Genomic DNA, 23,914 nt, shown 5'->3' with positions numbered 1-23,914 from the left:
CTCTTCAACCTTAGAAGGCTGAAGAAATTTGACTTGGCACCTAAAACCCTCACAAACTTTTAAAAATCCACAATTGAGAGCATCTTGTCAAGCTGTATCACCGGCTGGTAGGGCAACTGCACCACCCACAACCGCAGGGCTCTCAAGAGGGTGGTGCGGTCTGCCCAAGCATCACCGGGCACCCCGCTATCATCCAGAAGGCGAAGTCAGTACAAGGTGGTACCGAGAGACTGAAAAACAGCTTCTCTCTCAAGGCCATCAGACAGTTAAATACTGTTAGAATACTGTTAGCCATCACTAGCACTTTAGAGGCTGCTGCCCTATATACATAGACATGGAATCACTGGCCACTTTAATAATGGAACACGAGTCACTTTAATAATGTTTAAATATTTTGCATTACTCATCTCACATGTATATATTGTATTCTATCCTATTCTATTGTATCTTAGTCTATGCCGCTCTGACATTGCTCACCCAAATATTTATATATTCTTAATTCCATTCCTTTACTTTAGATTTGTGTGTATTGTTGTGAAATTGTTAGATATTACTGCACTGTTAGCTAGAAACACAAGCATTTCGCTACACTCGCAATAACATCTGCAAAACACATGTATGTGACAAATACAAGTGGATTTGATTTGATTTTCAGTTTATTTTTTTATACATTTGCAAAAATGTCTCAACTCAGGTACAAGGTATTGTGTGTAGATTGATGAGGAGAAAAACAATTTAATACATTTTAGAAAAAAGCTGTAACGTAACAACATTTGGAAAAAGTCAAGGGGTCTGAATCCTTCACGAATGCAGGAATGCATACAAGTATGTGTAATACATAATGTAAAAGTAGTGCACTATAAAGAGAAAAGGGTACCATTTGGGATGTAGCTACTGTTTCATTGTGACATGAAACCTGTGCAGCCCTCATAGTCTGCTGGTTTAATGCGTTTGCCCTAACTACATAGAAACTGCAGGGTGAGCAACATCAAGGTGCCGTCCCTCTTATGCATACTCTAGTGCATAATGGCACAAAACATAAGCCTCCAAGGACACAGTAGACAGGAAATTATGCTAGGTATGTTTTTTTCGTTTTAGTCATTACAGCAGTTTTTTGTATTTCAACATTTCCTTGTGGCTGAGTTACTTAAGTTAACCTTCAAAGGACGAGTTGTAAGATGTTCTATAAAAATCTGTAAACAATGGTCCAAACTAAAATATTGCAATACACTGAAACAGTTGAGAGAGGCCTGTAGCTTGGGAATGCTCGATTTGAAGCACCAGCTTGATTTGATTTTTTTAAAAACTACTTAACTACAGTAACAAAATATTCCCATTACAAGGACAAGCAGGGATTTGTAATTCAGTGTGCCAGTTTCAATGGAACATACATGACAATCAGTGCCTCTCAGAGAGAGTGTGTGAAAATGTGGTTCAGTCCCCTCAAATTCGGAAACCACTGTTTCCTGTATGACCCATTCACCACAGAGCTAGGGTCTTCCTCTTCACTACATACCCACTACAAATCAGATATGATATCCCTGTGGCTGTACGCTTAACCCCATTGTGTGTGTGGGCGTGTGTGTTCGTTCTGTATGCAAGGGGATATTGTTTTATATAGTATACTGCCCACAACTTCAAGAGTCCATTCTCCATAGTTTCCCAGAACATCATATTACATCAGGCTATAATTATTTGATAAACATTTATAAGATAACTAAAATCTTTATTTACACGCAATCAGATGTACAATTAGATGTGCACCTCATCATTTGAAGAGCTAGCTTTCATGTTTACATCAAGAACTTGGTCTGTTTCTCCAGTCAGCTCTCAAGGGCCAATAAAGGCTCAACTCGTGTTACTTTTGTATGAGGATGTCTGATCTGAGGATGACAGTGATCAGTATCGTCCCATTCGGATTGGATGCTGGACCCCCTGCTTCTTCCTGTGCCCCCTGAGTGGAGCTTTGGGTTTGATGTTCATGTAGTCACTCTGGGAACACTCCACTCTCCTCAGTCTGAGCTGAGGATCAAATTCACAGAAAGAGGTGGAGAGTGAGTAGGGTGAGCTGTGTATATGTATGTAGTTGTGTACAACTGTCTCCATGCATCATTTATGTTTTCATTAAATAAAGTACCAGTCAAAAGTTTGGACACACCTACTCATTCAATTGTTTTTCTTTATCTTCTACATTGATGTCTTCACTATTATTGTACAAACTATGAAATAACACATGGAATCATGCACTAACCAAAGTAGCCACCCTTTGTCTTGATGACAGCTTTGCACATGCTTGGCATTCTCCCAACCAGATTCATGCAGTAGTCACCTGGAATGCATTTCAATTAACAGGTGTGCCTTGTTAAAAGTTATTTTGTGGAATTTCTTTCCTGCGTTTGAGCCACTCAGTTGTGTTGTGACAAGGTAGGGGTGGTATACAGAAAATAGCCCTATTTGTAAAAAGACCAAGTCCATAGAATGGCAAGAACAGCTCAAATAAGCAAAGCGAAATGACAGTCCATCATTACTTTAAGACAAGAAGGTCAGTCAATACGGAAAATGTCAAGTACTTTGAAAGTTTCTTCAAGTGCAGTCGCAAAAAACATCCAGCGCTATGATGAAACTGGCTCTCATGAGGACCGCTACAGGAAAGGAAGACCCGGAGTTACCTCTGCTGCAGAGAGTAAGTTCATTAGAGTTAACTGCACCTCAGATTGCAGCCCAAATAAATGCTTCATAGTTCAAGTAACAGACACATCTCAACATCTGTTCAGACTGTGTGAATCAGGCCTTCATGGTCGAATTGCTGCAAAGAAACCACTACTAAAGGACACCAATAATAAGAAGAGACTTGTTTGGGCCAAGAAACATGAGCAATGGACATTAGACCTTGGTCTGATTAGTCCAAATTTGACATTTTTAGTTCCAACCGCTGTGTATTTGTGAGATATAGAGTAGGTAAACGGATGATTTCCGCATGTGTGGTTCCAACTGTGAAGCACAGAGGGTGCTTTGCTGGTGACACTGTCAGTGATTTATTTAGAATTCAAGGCACACTTAACTAGCATGACTACCACAGCATTCTGCAGCGATACGCCATCCCATCTGGTTTGCACTTAGTCCCACTATCATTTGTTTTTCAACAGGACAATGACCCAAAACACACCTCCAGGCTGTGTAAGGGCTATTTGACCAAGGAGAGTAATGGAGTGCTGCATCAGATGACCTGGCCTCCACAATCACCCAACCTTATCCTAACATAGATGGTTTGGGATGAGTTGGACCGCAGAGTGAAGGAAAAGCAGCTAACAAGTGCTCAGCCTGTGTGGGGACTCCTTCAAGACTGGTGGAAAAGCATTCCAGGTGAAGCTGGTTGAGAGAATGCCAAGAGTGTGTAAAGCTGTCATCAAGGCAAAATATATTTTGATTTGTTTAAAACTTATTTTAGTTACTTTATGATTCTTATTATTTCACAATTTTGATGTTTTCACTATTATTCTACAATGTTGAAAATAGTTTTAAAAAACTTGAATTGGTAGATCTCAACTTTTGACTGGTACTGTACACTATATTGCATTGTTGGACCAAATAGTTAATTGTGCATTGAATTTATGCCAAGGCTTGAGAGATTACTTATGTGTTTTCATCACAGCACCTCATGGATGTCAGGCAAGTTACCCTCTCTTTGAGTAAAGGAAGCAAGATGTCACTCACCCAGATGACAAAGGCGAAGACCGTGACAAGCAGGCCATAGATGGTGGTGACCCAGAACCCCAGCATCCATGCCCAAACAGGGACACCATGCACTCTAGGGCCTACACATCCCCCTGCCTGGCACTGAAATGCTGACCAACCAATCAGAGAGAGAGAGAGATGTGAGTTTTAAACTTCAAGGAGTAGTTTTACAGATCCAGATTAAGCCTACTCCTGGGGTACTTTAGTTTTTCCACTGAAAGTGCATTTTAAGTAAAATAAATAGGCTTTTCTAGGTCCAGTAAACTGGCCAGTTTGGTCTTTAAGCATAAGTACATCATTAGAAAATACACTGAGTGCACAAAACATTAGGATCGCCTTCCTAATATTGAGTTGCAAACCCTTTCGCCCTCAGAACAGCCTTCCCACAGTTGTGTCAAGTTAATTGAATGACATTTGGGTGGTGGACCATTCTTCATACACGCAGGAAACTGTTGAGCATGAAAAACGCAGCAGTGTTGTAGTTCTTGACACACTCAAACCGGTGGCACCAGCTACCATACTCCATTCAAAGGCACTTAAATCTTTGTGTTGCCCATTCACCCTCTGAATGGCAAATATGCACAATCTATATCTCAATTCCTTCTTTAACCTGGCTCCTCCTCTTCATCTACACTGATTGAAGTGGATTTAACAGGTGACATCAATAAGGGATCATACCATTCACCTGGTCAGTCTATGTCATGGAAGAGCAGGTGTTCCTAATGTTTTGTAGACTCAGTGTATAGTCCTATAAATCAAGATATAGCATTTTGAACTACTGTGCATGCATGCATGCGTATTTGTGTGTGCTTGTATAGATCAGTTCCTTTTGAAGTAAACATACCTTCAACCAGGACCAAGGTCTGAGGCTCGTCTGGTACTTTCTCAATGGGAGGTGGGTACATGGGGTACCCCTCACAGGTATAGACTCCAGCGCGCTCCGTGGTCATTCCAGAGAGGACAAAACTGACCGTATGGTCCTGTTCGTTCACCCTCAGCCCCAGACCCTCCCCAACAGGACTCACTGTCTCTGTGGAGTTGTGGTTGTGAGCACTGTCGTGAGTGTGGTTGCCAACCTCGACCAAGCCCAGGTAAAGGTGGAATCTCATCTCCTCCTGGTCCTTGCCTGTCAGGTTGGGGCATCTGACCGATGCAATGCCGTTGACAGACACACGGACCACATAGAACGTTCTGAGCTTATCTGGTGAGGGAAGGTCAAAAGTCAAATAGAGGCAGTCAGTTGTGCGCGTCATATCAGAGGGAAGTAGACAAGGACCCTGTTTTAATATTTCCCTCCTTTCCTTGAAGGAATCACTGATCTGACACAGCAAGATTTGGTGAGTGCAATGAGGTGTAAACCTAGCCTTGGTGCCAGTCTATTTCAGCTCTCTTGCCAAGTCCTTATGGAATTGTCATGCCAAACAGATTACTGTGAGACCAGACTTTTCAGCTTGACAATGACAGCATCTGAGTCATTGTCAACAGATCTGGGACCAGGCTAGTAGAAACCTACTCTGGTTACAAGTCTTTTTAGCTAGCGTTCCACTCCTGTCCTTTGCCAAATTGCTTGTCTCTTTGATCTTGAACACACACACATAAACCGCTATGTACAGTGCCTTGCAAAAGTATTCATCCCCCTTGGTGTTTTTCCTATTTTATTGCATTACAATCTGTAATTTAAATAGATTTTTATTTGGATTTCATGCAATGGACATACACAAAATAGTCCAAATTGGTGAAGTGAAATTTAAAAAAGGACTTGTTTCAAAAAATTCAAAACGGAAAAGTGGTGTGTGCATATGTATTTACCCCTTTTGCTATGAAGCCCCTAAATAAGATCTGGTGCAACCAATTACCTTCAGAAGTCACATAATTAGTTAAATAAAGTACACCTGTTTGCAATCTAAGTGTCACATGATCTGAGTGTGTATATATACACCTCTTCTGAAAGGACCCAGTGTTTGCAACACCACTAAGCAAGGGGCACCACCAAGCAAGCGGCAGCAAGAAGACCAATGAGCTCTCCAAACAGGTCAGGGACAAAGTTGCGGAGAAGTACAGATCAGGGTTGGGTTATAAAAAAATATCCAAAACTTTGAACATCCCACAGAGCAACATTAAATCCATTATTAAAAAATGGAAAGAATATGGCACCACAGCAAACCTGCCAAGAGAGGGCCGCCCACCAAAACTCATGGACCAGGCAAGGAGGGCATTAATTAGAGAGGCAACAAAGAGACCAAAGATCACACTGAAGGAGCTGCAAAGCTCCACAGCGGAGACTGGAGTATCTGTCCATAGGATCACTTTAAGCCGTACACTCCACAGAGCTGGGCTTTACAGTAGAGTGGCCAAAAAAAAGCCATTGCTTATAGACAAAATAAGCAAACACGTATGGTGTTTGCCAAAAGGCATGTGGGAGACTCTCCAAACATATGGTAGAAGGTACTCTGGTCAGATGAGACTGATGACACTATCTTTTTGGCCATCAAGGAAAATGCTATGCCTGCCGCAAACCCAACACCTCTCATCACCCCGAGACACCATCCCCATAGTGAAGCATGGTGGTGGCAGCATCATGCTGTGGGGATGTTTTTCATCGGCGGGGACTGGGAAACTGGTCAGAATTGAAGGAATGATTGAGGGTGCAAAATACAGGGAAATTATTGAGGGAAACCTGTTTCAGTCTTCCAGCAGGACAATGAACCTAAGTATACTGCTAAAGCAACACTTAAGTGGTTTAAGGGGAAGCATTTAAATGTCTTGAAATGGCCTAGTCAAAGCCCAGACCTCAATCCAATTGAGAATCTGTGGTATGACTTAAAGATTGCTATACACCAGTAAAAGCCATCCAACTTGAAGGAGCTGGATGGAGTAGTTTCGCCTTGGAGAATGGGCAAAAATCCCAGTGGCTAGATGTGCAAAGCCTATAAAGACATACCCCACGAGACTTGCAGCTGTAATTGCTGCAAAATGTGGCTCTACAAAGTATTGCCTTTGGAGGGGTGAGTAGTTATGCACACTCAAGTTTTCAGGTTTTTTGTCTTATTTCTTGTTTGTTTCACAATAAAAAATATTTTGCATCTTCAAAGTGGTAGGCGTGTTGTGCAAATCAAATGAGGCAACAAAATAGGAAAAATGCCAAGGGGGTGACTGTATTGCTATACTTGTGAGGACTTTTGGGGGACTAACAATTGATTCCCATTCAAAATCCTATTTTCCATAACCTTAACCCCTAACTCCAAACCCTAACCCCAATTCTAAACCTAACCTTAATTCTAACCCAAACCCTGAACCTAACCTCTAAGCCTAAAATAGCTTTTTAACAAGTGAGGACTTGTAAAAAATTATCAGAATTTTTGAGGACTTTTGGTACTCACAAGTATAGTAAAACGCGTGCACACACACTAGGGTTGCAGAGGGTCGGAAGCTTTCCGGTAAATTTCTGGTATTTTTCTGGAAATTGTCCATGGGAAGTTAAGCCCTGGCATTTTGCTTAAATTCTTCTAAAAAGTTAGCTTATAACAATTAACCTTTTTTGTGGGATACACATAAGGCAATTCTAGGTCTTGTGGCATATTTTGGTTAAACTATCCCCAATTCAGTGGAATTGCAACCCTCTGCACGCACAGTGCATTCTTCCATCACATGTGCAGTGCACTCTTTCACTCACACACACACACAGGAAATGGCTTCTGAGGCTTACCTAGCCTTTTTACCCTCTCAAATTTGAACTATTCGTATGCATCATTTCACAGTATTTTAACCCACACATTGAACATGCTCCAAAACAAGTGTTGTGGCCTGAGATTCCAAAAAGAGAAGCAGTCCCGTAACTGTGTGGACTAGAACATGTGAGTCACTTAGTTGAATCCTTATCACCCCCACCCCTGCCATTTCCTTTCTGCAAGTCCTATCACAATGAGGAAACAACAACTTCAATGCATTATATAAACCTGCTTATTCTATTCATAATATAGCTGCAGTCTAGATGTTGAAGCATATCCACATTTGTAATTGGGGTTTAACTGCACTCCTTTGAGTAATGTGCTGGAGGAATTCAAACCACTGCAACTAGCATCCCCACCTGATAAAACCAAGCTTGGTGAGCATTGAAATCTTGAATGATCTGGCAACCCTTTGATTGGGCAACCTTTGGCTTTTGTTCTTGTTATCAGAATGTTCTGGTCGTGCTATGGATCATACCTGAGGTGACATTTGGTGATACTGAGAATATAGATGAACGTTAATGACAAAGTCCAATGGTGAAACATTCAGACAAATGTCTTAATTTTGAGCTGAAACGATTCCCTTTTCTACATACGTTACACCATCCTGGACTTACCCAGATCTTTTTTCAATTTTTGTCCCAAATCTCCCCCCAGCTTTTTGTTTTGTTGTTACATATACATTCTACACACATTTTAAATACATGGCACTTTTTTCACAATAGTTAAATAGGAATAATAAAGTAATTTGTTATACATTACATCTGGATAGATGGTACTTATACATTATACATTGTGTTTTCAGTCATGACTATTGTAGAGCGTGAGCTTTTAAACGGGCTCAGATCTTACCTTTACAGTTGTTTGAGCTTATCATGTTGGCAGCACTGGAGAGGGAGAGGAGGATCGTGGGTATCCAGTAAACGTTCATCTTGAAAGTTCTCAGTTTTGTCGTGAAACTGAAGCTCCCCTGGTATCTTTTTACAGTGCACAACAATCAGGGTAAATGCAATGATACGCTGTATGCCAAACAGAACGAGACAGTGACTGCTCTGCTCTACCTAAACATACCTAAACATACAACACATGCTCGTCACACGATGACAGCGTGCATCTCATAACATCCTTCCCTGTCACCTGTCACCTGTCACTGTGAACAACAATCTGTCCCTCGTCGACTGTAAGCAACTCTGTAAGCAACTCTCTCTGCTGCACATCTAACAGGGTGACTGACTGCACAGACTCTTCAGTAAAAAAACATCCGCACTCTGTGGCAGTGCACTCTGAACTTCAAAGTTTCTGCCCTCAACCGGTGTGTGACTTTTGATGCCCTTCGAATTTGATACTTCCCTGTGTGTTAGGGCTCGGAACCTCGTTTCGCATTAGTCATATGTTTGATTTCCCCCTCTTATCTGGGGACTGTCATATAGACTCGCTCCATATCATATTTCACTGCTTCTGGTAGAACTCGCAGAGACCCACCTGGGCCACGGCACCAATGTGAGTGACCGGGGTTCGAACCTGGGTCTTGCCCACAAGACTGTGTTAGCCTGCTGAGCTAGAGCATAATGCAAGTGTTCAAGTCTCAGGCAGAGTTACTCATCACGCGGTTGTTACATAGGCCTACCTAGCACCTGTCAGTGACAACCATCGCACAAACGGGGGTTTGGTCTGTGGTTGTGACTGTCTCCTGCAACAGTCAGTCAGGTAAACTAACAATGTTGCACTTATATTATCACAGACGTGTAATGCGCCAAATCGTATAACCATACACCACGTTGTGGCGAATGTGAAGGCCAACATTTCCTGTTTTTTATTAGATTTTTGAGTAAACTTTCCAGTGAGTGTCATTATCCAGAGTCACTTCACATCATACAGATATATACCTTAATTAGAAATTGAGAGGCCTATAGTTTGTTTGGGGAGAGCAGAGAGATTTACTGGTCTCCTTTTAAATCTCACTGCAGCGATAGGCAAACATACACAAGTCAAATTTGATTTGTCACATGCGCCGAATACAACAGGTGTAGACTTTACCCACACACACACCTACTGTAGCTCACCCCAGCCACTCTCTACATTTACATCTTTATAAAATAATAATCAAGTATGTGCCATTTAGCAGACACTTTTATCCAAAGAGAGCATCATGCTCTCCCGACTGGGCCCCACAGGACATGATTCATTTATTACATTTGTCTGCAAAATATAGTCAACTCGGACTAAAGAGAGGAGTTTTCTCAGTGTGACAACATGAACACCAAACCCAGAATTTCCCCCAGAATAAACACACACTCGCACGTGACTGTCGGTCATATCAAGGCTGAAGAGCTGCGGATGAGTCTTTCATGATCATTCTAACGGCTCTGCTACACTATAGCAATTGGGCGTCCGGCATTGAAAGCAATATTAATGGTGGGGGTTTTTTTAAAGTTTTTTTGTAGGCACAAAAAAACTTTCATGGTTCGTTGGACAAAGCCTATAGGAAAATGTATGGAGTTTTTGGGTAAATGCCGAAAAATAAGGTCTGTGGTAAACACGGGCTTCGGAGATCTTATACGTTTTGTTCTATGAGATAATCTGGGCCTTTTGAAGCATTTATGTGATACATTTTTAAAAAGCACATGCAGCACAAGGCTTTGTAATTCATGATAACTGACTGACATTATCTCGTAGAACAAAACATATAAAAAAATCTCCTAAGCTTGTGTTAACCTCAGACCTTTTATGCGGAATACGTTCCAATTGGCACCCTATCCCCTACAGTGCACACCCTGGGCGAAAGTAGTGCACTATAAAGAGAAAAGGTTTCCATTTGGAACATAGTCACTATTACGTTGTGACACGAAACCTGTACAGCCCTCGTAGTCTGCTGCAGTGTTTGCCCTAACTACATAGAAACTGCAAGGTGTGCAACATTAAGGAGCAGTGCCTCTTGTACATACAAAAGTGCACAATTGCACACAAAAAACAACCTCCAAGGGAAACTTAAACAGGAAATGATGCTAGGTGTTTTTTTGTGTTTTTTTTTGTCATTGCAGCAGTTTTTTTCCACTGTCGTTTCCTTATCCGCCGAGTTACACAAGTTAACACCGTGTGCTCCTTAGTTAAAAATAGAGATGTACCTTGCATCAAGGTCATGTCCTAAAGCACAAGCAGGGATTTGTAATTCAGTTTCAATGTAGGACAGTCACTTATTTTGACCCATACATGACAATCACAGTGGCTCTCAGCGAGAGAATGGGATGTAAGTCCCCTCGTATTTGGAAACCACTTTCACGTGAGACCCATTCACCAGGGTCTTCCTCTAGCTACGCCACACGCGCACTACATATCACTGAGGGTGTCCCTGTGTAACGGTTCTCTTCTTCCTCTGAAGAAGAGGTGTAAGCAGGGATCGGACCAAGACGCAGCATAGTTATAATTCATGGTTCTTTTAATAACAAAACTATACATGAAATCGACTACAAAACAAGAAACATGAAAACCCGAAACAGTCCCGTGTGGTGCAAACACTGACACAGGAGACAACCACCCACAAAACCCAACACAAAACAGGCTACCTAAATATGGTTCCCAATCAGAGAGAATGACTAACACCTGCCTCTGATTGAGAACCATATCAGGCCAAACATAGAAATAGACAAACCAGATACACAACATAGAATGCCCACCCAGCTCACGTCCTGACCAACACTAAAACAAGGAAAAGACACAAGAACGATGGTCAGAACGTGACACCCTGTGTCTATAAGCTTAACCTGTGTGTGTGTGCGCGTTGACTACAGTATGCATGAGGATATGAGAGATGAACATTCATTTCGTATTATTTGTTGTTGTTTGGGGGGTATGCTGCCCACAACTTCAAGAGTCCATTCTCAATAGATTCCCGGAAGATCATATTACATCAATTATTTGATTTACATTTATAAGATAACTCAAAACTTTATTTACACGCAATCAGTTGTACAATTAGATGTATACCATGTGACTTGACGAACTGGCTTACACAGAGAACTTGGTGTGTTTCAGAAGTCAGCTCTCAAAGGCAAATTGTGGCTCAACTCTGATCTGAGGATGACAGTGATCAGTATCGTCCCATTCGGATTGGATGCTGGACCCCCTGCTTCTTCCTGGGCCACCTGAGTGGAGCTTTGGGTTTGATGTTCATGTCGTCGCTCTGGGAACACTCCACTCTCCTCAGTCTGAGCTGAGGATCAAATTCACAGAAAGAGGTGGAGAGTGAGTAGGGTGAGCTGTGTATATGTATGTAGTTGTGTACAACTGTCTCCATGCATCATTTATGTTTTAAATACATATACTATATTGCATTATTAGACTTTTTTTTGTGTCATTTAAACTGGTATTTTTTGCTTATTTTGACTTTTCTCTTTGATCGTCATCCCAGCAACTTCTCTCCCACTTGTCTCCAGTTCCACATCCCAACCCTCAATTTCCCCCAGCTCATCCCGTCTGTCTCAGCTGGCCACCCTCTTCGTATTTCTTCGCAAGATGTCTTTCAACTATGCTGTGATGTTTAACATACGATTTTGAATCTATCAAATAGAATCCATAGATTGCGAGTTGAAGATAAATACTTTTACTAAGAGTGTTAGTAAATGACTGACCCGGTCTCTCCAGATCTCCCAACAGTACTATTTCTAGGGTCAATTTTAAACTGAGACCAGAAACCGTCCACTTGAGGGCAACACCAGCACAAATGGTCTATTGATTCTGTATCCTCACATCAAAATCTGCAGAGCTGCAATGGTTGTATGCCCCAAATATTCAACATTTTGTTGTTGGCAAGAATTCTGTACAATAATTTAACTGAAGCACACGAAATGTTGAATCTTGCGTCATTTTATTTATCAGCCCGTCGTTTTTTATACAGAACCAGTCAAAAGTTTGGACACTTACTCAAGGGTTTTTCTTCATTTTTACTATTTTCTACATTGTACAATAATAGTGAAGACATCAAAACTATGAAATAACACATAACCCCCAAAAATTCAACATATCAAAATATATTTTATATTCTCCAAAGTAGCCACCCTTTGACTTTATGACAGCTTTGCACACTCTTGGCATTCTCTCAACCAGCTTCATGAGGAATGCTTTTCCAACAGTCTTGAAGGAGTTCCCATATATGCTGAGTACTTGTTCGCTGCTTTTCCTTCACTCTGCGGTCCAACTCATCCCAAACCATCTCAATTGGCTTGAGGCCGGGTGATTGTGAAGGCCAGGTCATCTGATGCAGCACTCCATCACTTTCCTTCTTGGTCAAATAGCCCTTACACAGCCTGGAAGTGTGTTTTGGGTCATTGTCCTGTTGAAAAACAAATGATAGTCCCACTAAGCGCAAACCAGCTTGGATGGTGTATCGCTGCAGAATGCTGTGGTAGCCATGCTGGTTAAGTTATGCCTTGAATTCTAAATAAATCAGACAGTGTCACCAGCAAAGAACCATCACACCTCCTCCATGCTTCAAGGTGAGAACCATACATGCGGAGATCATCCATTCACCTACTCTGTGTCTCACAAAGACACGGAGGTTGAAACCAAAAATGTCAAATTTGGACTCATCAGACCAAAGGACAGATTTCCACCAGTCTAATGTCCATTAATTGATTGTTTATTGGCCCAAGCAAGTCTTTGCCCAAGCAAGTCTTCTTATTGGTGTCTTTTAGTAGTTTTTTCTTAACAGCAATTCGACCATGAAGGCCTGATTCACACAGTCTGAACAGTTGATGTTGAGATGTGTCTGTTACTTGAACTATGAAGCATTTATTTGGGCTGCGTAAGGCGATGTATGTGTGTGTGTGTGTCCTGTGCCATGGAATCGGTACATCAAAAATCTCTTCCCAGCTAAATATTTTTTGCTCATACGGTATGATTTGAAATACAAGCCATCAGGAGTAGGCAGCTATGACTAAGGAGTTAATCAAGGTGATTTTTTCTTAAATAGACAGGTATTTATTTACCTCTCAGTGGACTAAATAGTTAATTGTGCATTGAATTTATGCCAAGGCGTGCTTATATTTTTTCATCACAGGAGGCACCACCTCACAAGACGTAAGACAAGTTACCCTCTCTCTGAGTAAAGGAAACGAGATGTCACTCACCCGGATGGCAAAGGCGATGACAGTGACAGCCAGGCCATAGATGATGGTGACCCAGAACCCCAGTACCCATGTCCAAGCAGAGCCTGCACATACCCCAATCTTCATTTCCTGGCACTGGAGAGCTGACCAACCAATCAAAGAGAGAGATAGATATGAGTTTTAAGCTTTAAGGGGCAGTTTTCCGGATCCAGATTAAGCCTACTCCTAGAGTAACTTCGTTTTTCCATTGAAAATACATTTCAAGTCCAGAAGTAGGCTTGTATAGGTTCAGGAAACTGGCCAGTTTAGCCTTTTAAGTGTAAATAGATCATTAGAATATACTGTGTGTGTACAAAACATTAGGAACACCTTCCTAATATAGAGTTACACCGCTTTTTCCCGCAGAACAGCCTCAATTCGTCACCGCATGTACTCTACAAGGTGTCAAACGTGCTACAGGGATGCTGGCCCATGTTGACTCCAATGCTTCCCACAGTTGTATCAAGTTGGCTGTATGTCCTTTGGGTGGTGGACCATTCTTGATACACATAGGAAACTGTTGAACGTGGAAAACCCCAGAAGCATTGAAGTTCTTGACACACTCAAACCGGTGCACCTGGAACCTACTACCATACTTAAATATTTTTGCCTTGCCCATTTACCCTCTGAATGGCACACATACAACAATCCATGTTTCAAATTTCTCAAACCTCAGATATCCTTTAACCTGTCTCCTCCCACTCATCTACACTGATTGAATTGGTTTTAACAGGTGACATCAATAAGGGATCATACCTTTCACCTGGTTAGTCTATGTCATGGAAGAGCAGGTGTTCCTAATGTTTTGTACACTCAAGTGTATATATTTCTGTAAATCAATATATAGCATTTTGTGCATGCCTGTGTGTATTTGTGTGTGCTTGTGCTTGCATAGATCAGTTCCTTTTGAAGTAAACATACCTTCAACCAGGACCAAGGTCTGAGTCTCGTCTGGTAATTTCTCAATGGGAGGTGGGCACATGGGTTGCCCCTCACATGTATAGACTCCAGCGCGCTCCGTGGTCATTCCAGAGAGGACAAAACTGACCGTATGGTCCTGTTCGTTCACCCTCAGCCCCAGACCCTCCCCAACAGGACTCACTGTCTCTGTGGAGTTGTGGTTGTGACCATTGTCGTGAGTGTGGTTGCCAACCTCGACCAAGCCCAGGTAAAGGTGGAATCTCATCTCCTCCTGGTCCTTGCCTGTCAGGTTGGGGCAGCTGACAGATGCAGTGCCGTTGACAGACACACGGACCACATTGAACATTCTGAGCTTGTCTGGTGAGGGAAGGTCAAAAGTCAAATAGAGGCAGTCAGTTGTGCGCGTTATATCAGAGGGAAGTAGACAAGGACCCTGTTTTAATATTTCTCTCCTTCTTTCCTTGAAGAAATCACTGATCTGACACAGCAAGATGAGTAAACCTAGCCTGGGTGCCAGTCTGTTTCTGCTCACTTGCCATTATAGCCATTCAGAGCACCGTCTGGCACTTACAGAGCTTGCTTAAAGACGCATCCCCACTGGGCAGAAATTGGTTGAATCATTGTTTCCACTATCAAGTAAAAATAACTTCTAACAAGCCAAAACCTGCAGAAGAAACACAGCGGAACCTGGAAATACCATCTAACACAAAACTGAGTGAGTAATGTTAAGTCTGAACTTATTTTCTGAAGTCAAAAAGTAATAGACAAACTCTAGGTAATTTTGTTATGTAAGGCCACCAAACTGCTAGGAAAGACTGAAATTAGCAATGTAGTGTGACGTGAAAGGTATGAAAACTCTTGAGCCTAACAACGGCAGGTGAGTTTCACAGCCCCTTCCCACCCAAATGCAGAGGCCTTTGAAGCCCCCTTCATCTGTGCAGAGAAAATATCCTCGTCAGAATCCCCAAAATACAACAGCCACAGGACAACTTTGTTTGGACGTTGTGACCACTCGCCGATACTGAAAAGATACACTGTAGCTAGCTAACGACCTCCTTTTCCACATGGAAAAGACAGAGACTTTCTAGCTACATTAGCTGGGATTTTCTACAAGGAATCTGCCTCCCGAAAAAAGTTTCTCACAAGTGGGTGTGACACCTACTCCCGTTGCCTGCTGCACTGCTTCTTGGATTCCACCTGGCAATCTGTTCACCGTCTGCCCTAGCCTGTCTCCCCCTGTCTGCTATAGGTACCCCGGGCCACACTCCCTCCTCTCTTCCAAGCTTCCGTCACCTCCAGCACACATGCACTGTTGAGGCGAGTGACTGAACTTACAATGGCAAGCCACAAGTTGTTATATTTTTCACTTGCACTTTATGCTATTTACCTCATGACTCCTGCGTGCTTTGTTGACTACGAACTTGCTTGTTTACCCAACTGTGACACAGTCTGTTTGTTCCCACACTCGGGACTCTGACTCTCTATTGGTTACATGGACTCTTGGCCTCCCATCCTATTCTAATCACCTCTCGCCGGCTTTGTATTCATGTTACCTAAGGAAATTGCTGTACAATATGATCGTGTTGCCACCTAATGCACATTCAAATGTTATAAAAACTGCAGAGCTCTCCCTGTCCTCTGCCGTGACCTGATTGTATTACTGCTGATTATATGTGCATGTACACCTTGGCCCATCTTCTGTTGCTAGCCTCAATTCTGATTTGTGCTCGATCTGCTTCACTGATTTCTGCTCTCGTCAAAGCCTGGGCTTTCTGCACGTTAACACTAGAAGCGTATTACCTAAAATGGATAAATTGAAAGTATGGGTTCACAGCTCCAATCCAGATGTATAGGTCATTACTGAGACGTGGTTAAGAAAGAGTGTTTGGAACACTGTTAACCTTTATAGAAGACAAATCTTCTATAAGACAGATCATCCAAAGGTGGTGGAGTGGCAATCTTTACCAAGGATCAACAACGGTGCTTGATTGTCTCCACCAAGTCTGTCCCCAAACAATTTGATTTCCTGGTTTTACACATTACACTTTAATAACTCTTTGTTGACTTGTTGCTGGGTGTTATCGGCCACCATCAGCACCGGCCTGTACCCTAAATGCCCTAAAGCTCTCTCCTGGCACCTTACACTAAGTCTGAATTTGTCTTGCTGGGTGATCTAAACTGGGACATGCTTAAACCACCTGACCAAGTCCTAAAGCAAGGGGACTCCCTAAATCTTTCTCAGATTATCACCAATCCCACAAGGTATGACTCCAAACATCCAGAAAAGGCTACTCTCCTTGATGTTATCCTTACAAATAATCCTGATAGGTATCAATCTGGTGTTTTCTGTAATGACCTTAGTGATCACTGTTTTACAGTCTGTGTTTGTAATGGCTGTTCAGTGAAACGACTTGTCCTGACTTGTCATAGACACTTACTAAAAAACTTTAATGAGCAAGCCTTCCATCATGATCTTGCCTCTGTAAAATGGTATAGAATCAGCTTGATCCCCTCTGTCGAAGAAACTTTGACCTTTTTGTTGTTGATATTTTCAGTGGTATTGTTAACATACACACCCATAAATAAAATGAGAATTAAAAACCGGTTCCGCCCCTGGTTGGACTGTGATATGGCAGAGTTACTCCACCTCAAGAATTCCATTTGGCAAATCGCTTGGCACACGCATATTCAGGCTGACTGGCTCTCGTTCAGGCAAATGAAAAATAAGTGTACTCAGTCCATCCGGAAGGCCAAAATGAGTTACTTTAAGGAGTAGTTCTCTCTCTGTGGGTCTATCCCCAAGAAGTTTGGGAAACGATTAAATGATGTCCCATAATGTTGATGATGTGGTTGTTACTGAAAAGGAGCACATGGATGAGCTCTTTGATCACCACTTCATTAAGTCAGGATTCCTATTTGACTCTGCCATGCCTCCTTGCTCATCCAACATTTCCTCATCTCCCACCCCTTCTAATGTGATTATCCCCGAAGCTCCTCCCTCTTTCCCCCCTGCCCCGCTACAAAGTTTCTCCCTGCAGGCGGTCACTGAGTCTGAGATGCTAAAGCGGCTCCTTAAACTTGACCCTAAAAATCTGGTTCAGATGGTTTAGACCCTTTATTCTTTAAGGTTGCTGCCCCTATCATCGCCAAGCCTATCTTTTACCTTTTTAACCTCTCTCTCGGCTAAGGAGTATTGGTGTCTCTGAGGGGTCTTTGGCCTGGTTTGCTAACTACCTCTCTCAAAGAGTGCAGTGTATAAAGTCAGAACATCTGCTGTCTCAGCCACTGCCTGTCACCAAGGGAGTACCCGGAGGCTCGATCCTAAGCGCCACGCTCTTCTCAATTTACATCAACAACATAGCTCAAGTAGTAGGAAGTTCTCTCATCCATTTATATGCAGATGATACAGTCTTATACTCAGCTGGCCCCTCTCTGGATTTTGTGTTAAACGCTCTTCAACAAAGCTTTCTTAGTGTCCAACAAGCTTTCTCCGCCCTAAACCTTGTTCTGAACAAAACACAGGTCATGTGGTTTGGTAAGAAGAATGCCCCTCTCCCCACAGGTGTGATTACTACCTCTGAGGGTTTAGAGCTTGAGGTAGTCAACTCATCCCTGTACTTGGGAGTTTGGCGAGACGGTACACTGTCCTTCTCTCAGCAGATATCAAAGCTGCAAGCTAAGGTTAAATCTAGACTTGGTTTCCTCTATCGTAATCCCTCCTCTTTCACCACAGCTGTCAAACTAACCCTGATTCAGATGACTATCCTACCCATGCTAGATTACGGAGACGTAATTTATAGATCGATCGGCAGTTGAGGGTGCTCTCGAGCAGCTAGATGTTCTTTACCATTCGGTCATCAGATTAGCCACCAATGCTCCTTATAGGACACATCACTGCACTCTATACTCCTCTGTAAATGGGTTATCTCTGTAAACCTGTCGCAAGACACACGGGTTGATGCTTATTTATAAAACCCTCTTAGGCCTCACTCCCGCCTATCTGAGATATCTACTGCAGCTCTCATCCTCCACATACAACACCCGTTCTGCCAGTCACATTCTGTTAAAGGTCCCGAAAGCACACACATCCCTGGGTCGGTCCTCTTTTCAGTTCGCTGCAGCTAGCGACTGGAACGAGCTGCAAAAAACACTCAAACTGGACCTTGTTATCTCCATCTCTTCATTCAAAGACTCTTACTGACAGTTGTGGCTACTTCGCGTGACATATTGTTGTCTTTACCTTCTTGCCCTTTGTGCTGTTGTCTTTGCCCAATAATGTTTGTACTGTGCCATGTTTTGTGCTGCTGCCATGTTGTTCTGCTGCTATGTTGGGTTGCTGCCATGCTGTGTTGTTTTCTTATAGGTCTCTCTTTATGTGTAGGTGTCTCTTGTCGTGATGTGTCTTTTGTCCTATACTTTAATTTCATTTTGTATTTTTAATCCCAGCTCCTGTCCCCCCCGGAGGCCTTTTGCCTTCTGAAAGGCTGTCATTGTAAATAAGAACTTGTTCTTAACTGACTTGCCTAGTTAAATGAAAGGTAAAATAAATAAAAAACTGTGACTTTGAATGTGTTGCTGAATATTTAGTATTTATCTCAACCAAACTTTTTTGGGGGTGGGGACATCTCTAGCAAACAATGAAGCGACAGGCAGCAATTTCAAGGGGATTCAAACGATTCAGATTGCTTTTCACTTTGATCTTGTGCACACACACAGCTTTTTTTAATGTGACATTTCTGGACTTTTTGGGGAGGAAAAATGTATTCCCATTCAAAATCCTATTTACCCTAACCCCTAACCATAACCTAAGCCTAAAATAGAATTTTAACAAATTTAGGACATTATCAGGTTTTCCTATCTTGTCAGGACATTCTGGTGACTTGTGTGGGAAATATAAAACACACACACAGAGGAAATAGCTTCTGAGGCTGAATCCTGTAGTACACTATATTTTACCTAGCCCCAAATCTGGATTATTCATATTTCATTATTTGTTTATTTCATTGTATTTTTAACCCACACATTGAACATGTTCCATGCAGGAGAGATTTCATAAAGTGGTGGAGAGAGGCAGTTACAGAACTGTGTGGAATAGAAAACGTTAGTCACTTAGTTTCATCCTTGTCACCCCTGCCTATTCATTTCTGCAAAATCCTATCAACATTAGGAAACAGCCAATTCAATGCATCACATACAGTTGAAGTCGGAAGTTTACATACACCTTAGCCGAAAACATTTAAACTCAGTTTTTCACAATTCCTGACATTTAATCCTAGTAAAAATTCCCTGTCTTAGGTCAGTTAGGATCACCCCTTTATTTTAAGAAAGTGAAATGTCAGAATAATAGTAGCAAGCCTCCCCCTTTTTCCTCCAAACATAACGATGGTCATTATGGCCAAACAGTTCTATTTTTGTTTCATCAGACCAGAGGACATCTCTCCAAAAAGTACAATCGTTGTCCCCATGTGCAGTTGCAAACTGTAGTCTGGCTTTTTTTATGGAGGTTTTGGAGCAATGGCTTCTTCCTTGCTCAGCGGCCTTTCAGGTTTTGTTGATCTAGGACTCGTTTTTAATGTGGATATAGATACTTTTATACCTGTTTCCTCCAGCATCTTCACAAGGTCCTTTGCTGTTTTGGGATTGATTAGCACTTTTCGCACCACCTTACGTCCATCTCTAGGAGACAGAACGCATCTCCTTCCTATGTGGTATGACGGCTGTGTGGTCCCATGGTGTTTATACTTGTGTACTATTATTTGTATAGATGAACGTGGTACCTTCAGGTGTTTGGAAATTGCTCCCAAGGATGAACCAGACTTGTGGAGGTCTACAACTGTTTTCTGAGGTCTTGGGGCTGATTTCTTTTGATTATCCCATGATGTCAAGCAACGAGGCACTGAGTTTGAAGGTAGGCCTTGAAATACATCCACAAGTACACCTCCAATTGACTCAAATGATGTCAATTAACCCATCAGAAGCTTCTAAATCCATGACACAATTTTCTGGATTTTTCCAAGCTGTTTGAAGGCACAGTCAATTTAGGGATATGTAAACTTCTGACCACTGGAAAAGTGATACAGTGAAATAATCTGTCCTGTAAACAATTGTTGAAAAAATTACTTGTGTCATGCACAAAGTAGATGCCCTAACCGACTTGCCAAAACTATAGTTTGGTAACAATAAATTTGTGGAGTGGTTGATAAACGAGTTTTAATGAATCCAACATAAGTGTATGTAAACTTCCGACTTGAACTGTACATAGACCTGCTTATTCTATTCATAATATAGCTGCAGTCTAGATGTTGAAGCATATCCACATTTGTAATTGGGGTTTAACTGCACTCATTTGAGTAATGTGCTGGAGGAATTCAAACCACTGCAACTAGCATCCCCACCTGATAAAACCAAGCTTGGTGAGCATTGCAATCTTGAATGATCTGCAAACCTTTGATTGGGCAATCTTTGGCTTTTGTTCTTGTTATCAGAATGTTCTGGTCGTGCTATGGATCATACCTGAGGTGACATTTGTTGATACTGAGAATATAGATGAACGTTAATGACAAAGTCCAATGGTGAAACATTCAGACAAATGTAATAATTTAGAGCTGAAACGATTTCTTATTCTACCTGACTGACATTTATATCTATTCTACACAATACTCTATGAACATTCTATAACATTGCACCCTATTAAACAGGCTCAGATCTTACCTTTACAGTTGTTTGAGCTTATCATGTTGGCAGCACTGGAGAGGGAGAGGAGGATCGTGGGTATCCAGTAAACGTTCATCTTGAAAGTTCTCAGTTTTGTTGTGAAACTGAAGCTCCCCTGATCTCCCTTTACAGTGCACAACAATCAGGGTAAATGTGACAAGACACTGTATGTCAAACAGAACGAGACAGTGACTGCTCTGCTCTACCTAAACATACAACACATGCTCGTCACACGATGACAGCGTGCATCTCATAACATCCTTCCCTGTCACCTGTCACTGTGAACAACAATCTGGCCCTCGTCGACTGTAAGCAACTCTCTCTGCTGCACATCTAACAGGGTGACTGACTGCACGGACTCTTCAGTAAAAAAAACATCCGCACTCTGAACTTCATAAGTTTCCACCCTCTACCGGTGTGTGACCTTTGATGGGCTTGGAACCTCGTATCGTATTACTCATCTTTTGATTTTCTCCTCCATATCATATTTCACTGCTTCTGGTAAAACTCGCAGAGACTCACCCAGGTTTCTCTGTTGCTATGTGACTGTCTCCTGCGACAGACTGTCAGGAAAACTCTGATATTATCACAGAGACAGGGGAGTATTACATCGAATCGTATCACCATACATCTCGTTGTGGTCACAGTGTAGGCCAACATTTCCTGTTTGTCATGATTTTTCTGTGCAAGAATTTTCCAGAGACACTTCATATCATACAGGTATCTTCATAGGAAATGTTGTGTGCTATAGTTTGTTTGGGGGGGGAGTTGAGAGATTTACTGATCTCCTGCACACTACAGCTATACACACACACACAGTCATGTCATGCATACATACATTTTTGGTGTTGGTGGCCCCTTCGAGGATAGAACCCACAGTCCTGGGGTTGCAAGCATCATGCTCTACCAACTGAGACCTAAAGAGAGTGGAGTCTTCCTAGAGTGCCTACATGAACACCAAACGCAGAGCTTCTCCCAGCACGAACACACACACGGGAGCGGACTGGGACAAGAATTCGGCCTAGCATTTTATCCACACCAGCCAACTCACAACCCCCCCCCCCCACCTCCAGGTGGGCCGCAAGCCATACACACACACACCCCATCCACACACACCTTACACAGTCACAGGCAGAGGTGTTGACAAATAACATTGGCAGTACAGTTCAGCATTTATCAACCATTTCGATTCTAGTGACCGGCACGACATGTCCCTCCTATTTTAACCGGCTCATGTTTAAAACAAATACAGTATGTAAGAACACCACTGGGGATACAACTAACTCATCACTATAACTGTGCTTCTGCTCTAGTCATTTCATTTGCTTCCCTCTTGTGCTGTCTATCTGTCTCGGTATCTTCTCTGCGGTCACACTGTGCTTCTTCTTGTTCTCCATCATTCTGTCTGACTGCTTCAACCTTATGTTATAAAAGTGACGCTAACGACACAGGCTATATTGCAAATTAGTGCCTGTCATATACTGAGTATACAAAAGATCACAAACATCTGCTCTTTCCATGACACAGACTGACAAGGTGAACGTTATGATCCCTTACTTATGTCACTTGTTAAATCCACTTTAATCAGTGTAGATGAAGGGGAGGAGACGGGTTATATAAGGACTTTTAAACCTTTACACAATTGAGACATGGATTGTGTATGTGTGCCATTCAGAGGCTGAATGAGCAAGACGAAAGATGTATGTGCCTTTGAACAGGGTATGGTAGTAGGTCCCAGGCGCCTCGGTTGGTGTCAAGAACTGCAACGCTGCTGTTTTTTTTAACGCTCAACAGTTTCCCATGTGTATCAAAAATGGTCCACCACCCAAAGGACATCCAGCCACTTGACAACTGTGGGAATCATTAGAGTGAACATGCTCCAGCATCCCTGTGGAACGCATTCGACACCTTCACATTGTCTGTGAATGTCCATGCCCAAATGAATTGAGGCTGTTCTGAGGGCAAAAGGGGGTGCAACTCAATATTAAGAAGGTGTTCCTAATGTTTGGTATACTCAGTGTATGTGTTACCTGAATATACACATACCTTTAAGACATGCTCCAGAAGTTTGGTGAATAATAAGTTGTTTTTCAAACCTCCCACTTTGGGCTGGATGTGTCAATGTGTAGTTTATTCATGCACAATCAATGAGCAGAATTACTGTCTCACCTCAATTAGCCATGAAATCTTTAGTTTGAGAGTGACTGTTTTCTGGAAGCTGTGCCACTTTCCCCAACGTGGATGTAGTAGCTCTAAAAATGCTTAGTCATGACTGGTTCCACCCCTCCCATGCAGATCGGGACATCTTTAGCCACCTTAGGTCCATCTTGTGGTTATGTGCACCAGGTGTTGGTTTACCCCCAACCTGGCTTAGTTTCCCAGATGCAAGGATGATTAGAAACAACGAGGGGTTTGTTCTACTCCTCCGGGCTATCTTGGGTCACACACACCAACTCAGTCTATAGAATGGAGTGGGCCACAGTGTCTCCTGACCCCTCCTGTCTCAGCCTCCAGTATTTATGCTGCAGTAGTTTGTGCCGGGGGGCTAGGGTCAGTTTGTTATATCTGGAGTACTTCTCCTGTCCTATTCGGTGTCCTGTGTGAATCTAAGTGTGCGTTCTCAAATTCTCTCCTCTCTTTCTCTCTCTTGGAGGACCTGAGCCCTAGGACCAT

At 42.4% G+C, this 23,914-nt stretch overlaps 2 protein-coding genes across 2 annotated transcripts; both read right to left on the bottom strand.

The window, feature by feature from the left end:
• Positions 1–1,712: 1,712 nt before the first annotated feature.
• Positions 1,713–8,438, bottom strand: LOC100136274 (CD28-like protein). The gene is given in 4 exon segments (NM_001124532.1): positions 1,713–2,022; positions 3,715–3,845; positions 4,580–4,936; positions 8,316–8,438. Coding segments are annotated over 4 exon segments (690 nt in total). The 5' UTR covers positions 8,395–8,438; the 3' UTR covers positions 1,713–1,899.
• A 2,685-nt stretch (positions 8,439–11,123) lies between these two features.
• LOC110527567 (T-cell-specific surface glycoprotein CD28) lies at positions 11,124–21,838 on the bottom strand. Its single transcript, XM_021608933.2, has 4 exons — positions 21,239–21,838; positions 14,528–14,884; positions 13,589–13,710; positions 11,124–11,673 (listed from the first exon to the last, which is right to left on the bottom strand). The coding sequence occupies exons 1-4, from the start codon at positions 21,315–21,317 to the stop codon at positions 11,551–11,553; spliced, it is 681 nt and encodes a 226-aa protein (XP_021464608.2). The 5' UTR covers positions 21,318–21,838; the 3' UTR covers positions 11,124–11,550.
• Between the last annotated feature and the right edge of the window lie 2,076 nt (positions 21,839–23,914).

Source organism: Oncorhynchus mykiss, chromosome 7 (genome assembly GCF_013265735.2).
Source record: "Oncorhynchus mykiss isolate Arlee chromosome 7, USDA_OmykA_1.1, whole genome shotgun sequence".
Lineage (NCBI taxonomy): Eukaryota > Metazoa > Chordata > Actinopteri > Salmoniformes > Salmonidae > Oncorhynchus > Oncorhynchus mykiss.
Note: the sequence above shows the minus strand (reverse complement) of the source record. Positions and strands in the feature narration are given on the sequence as shown.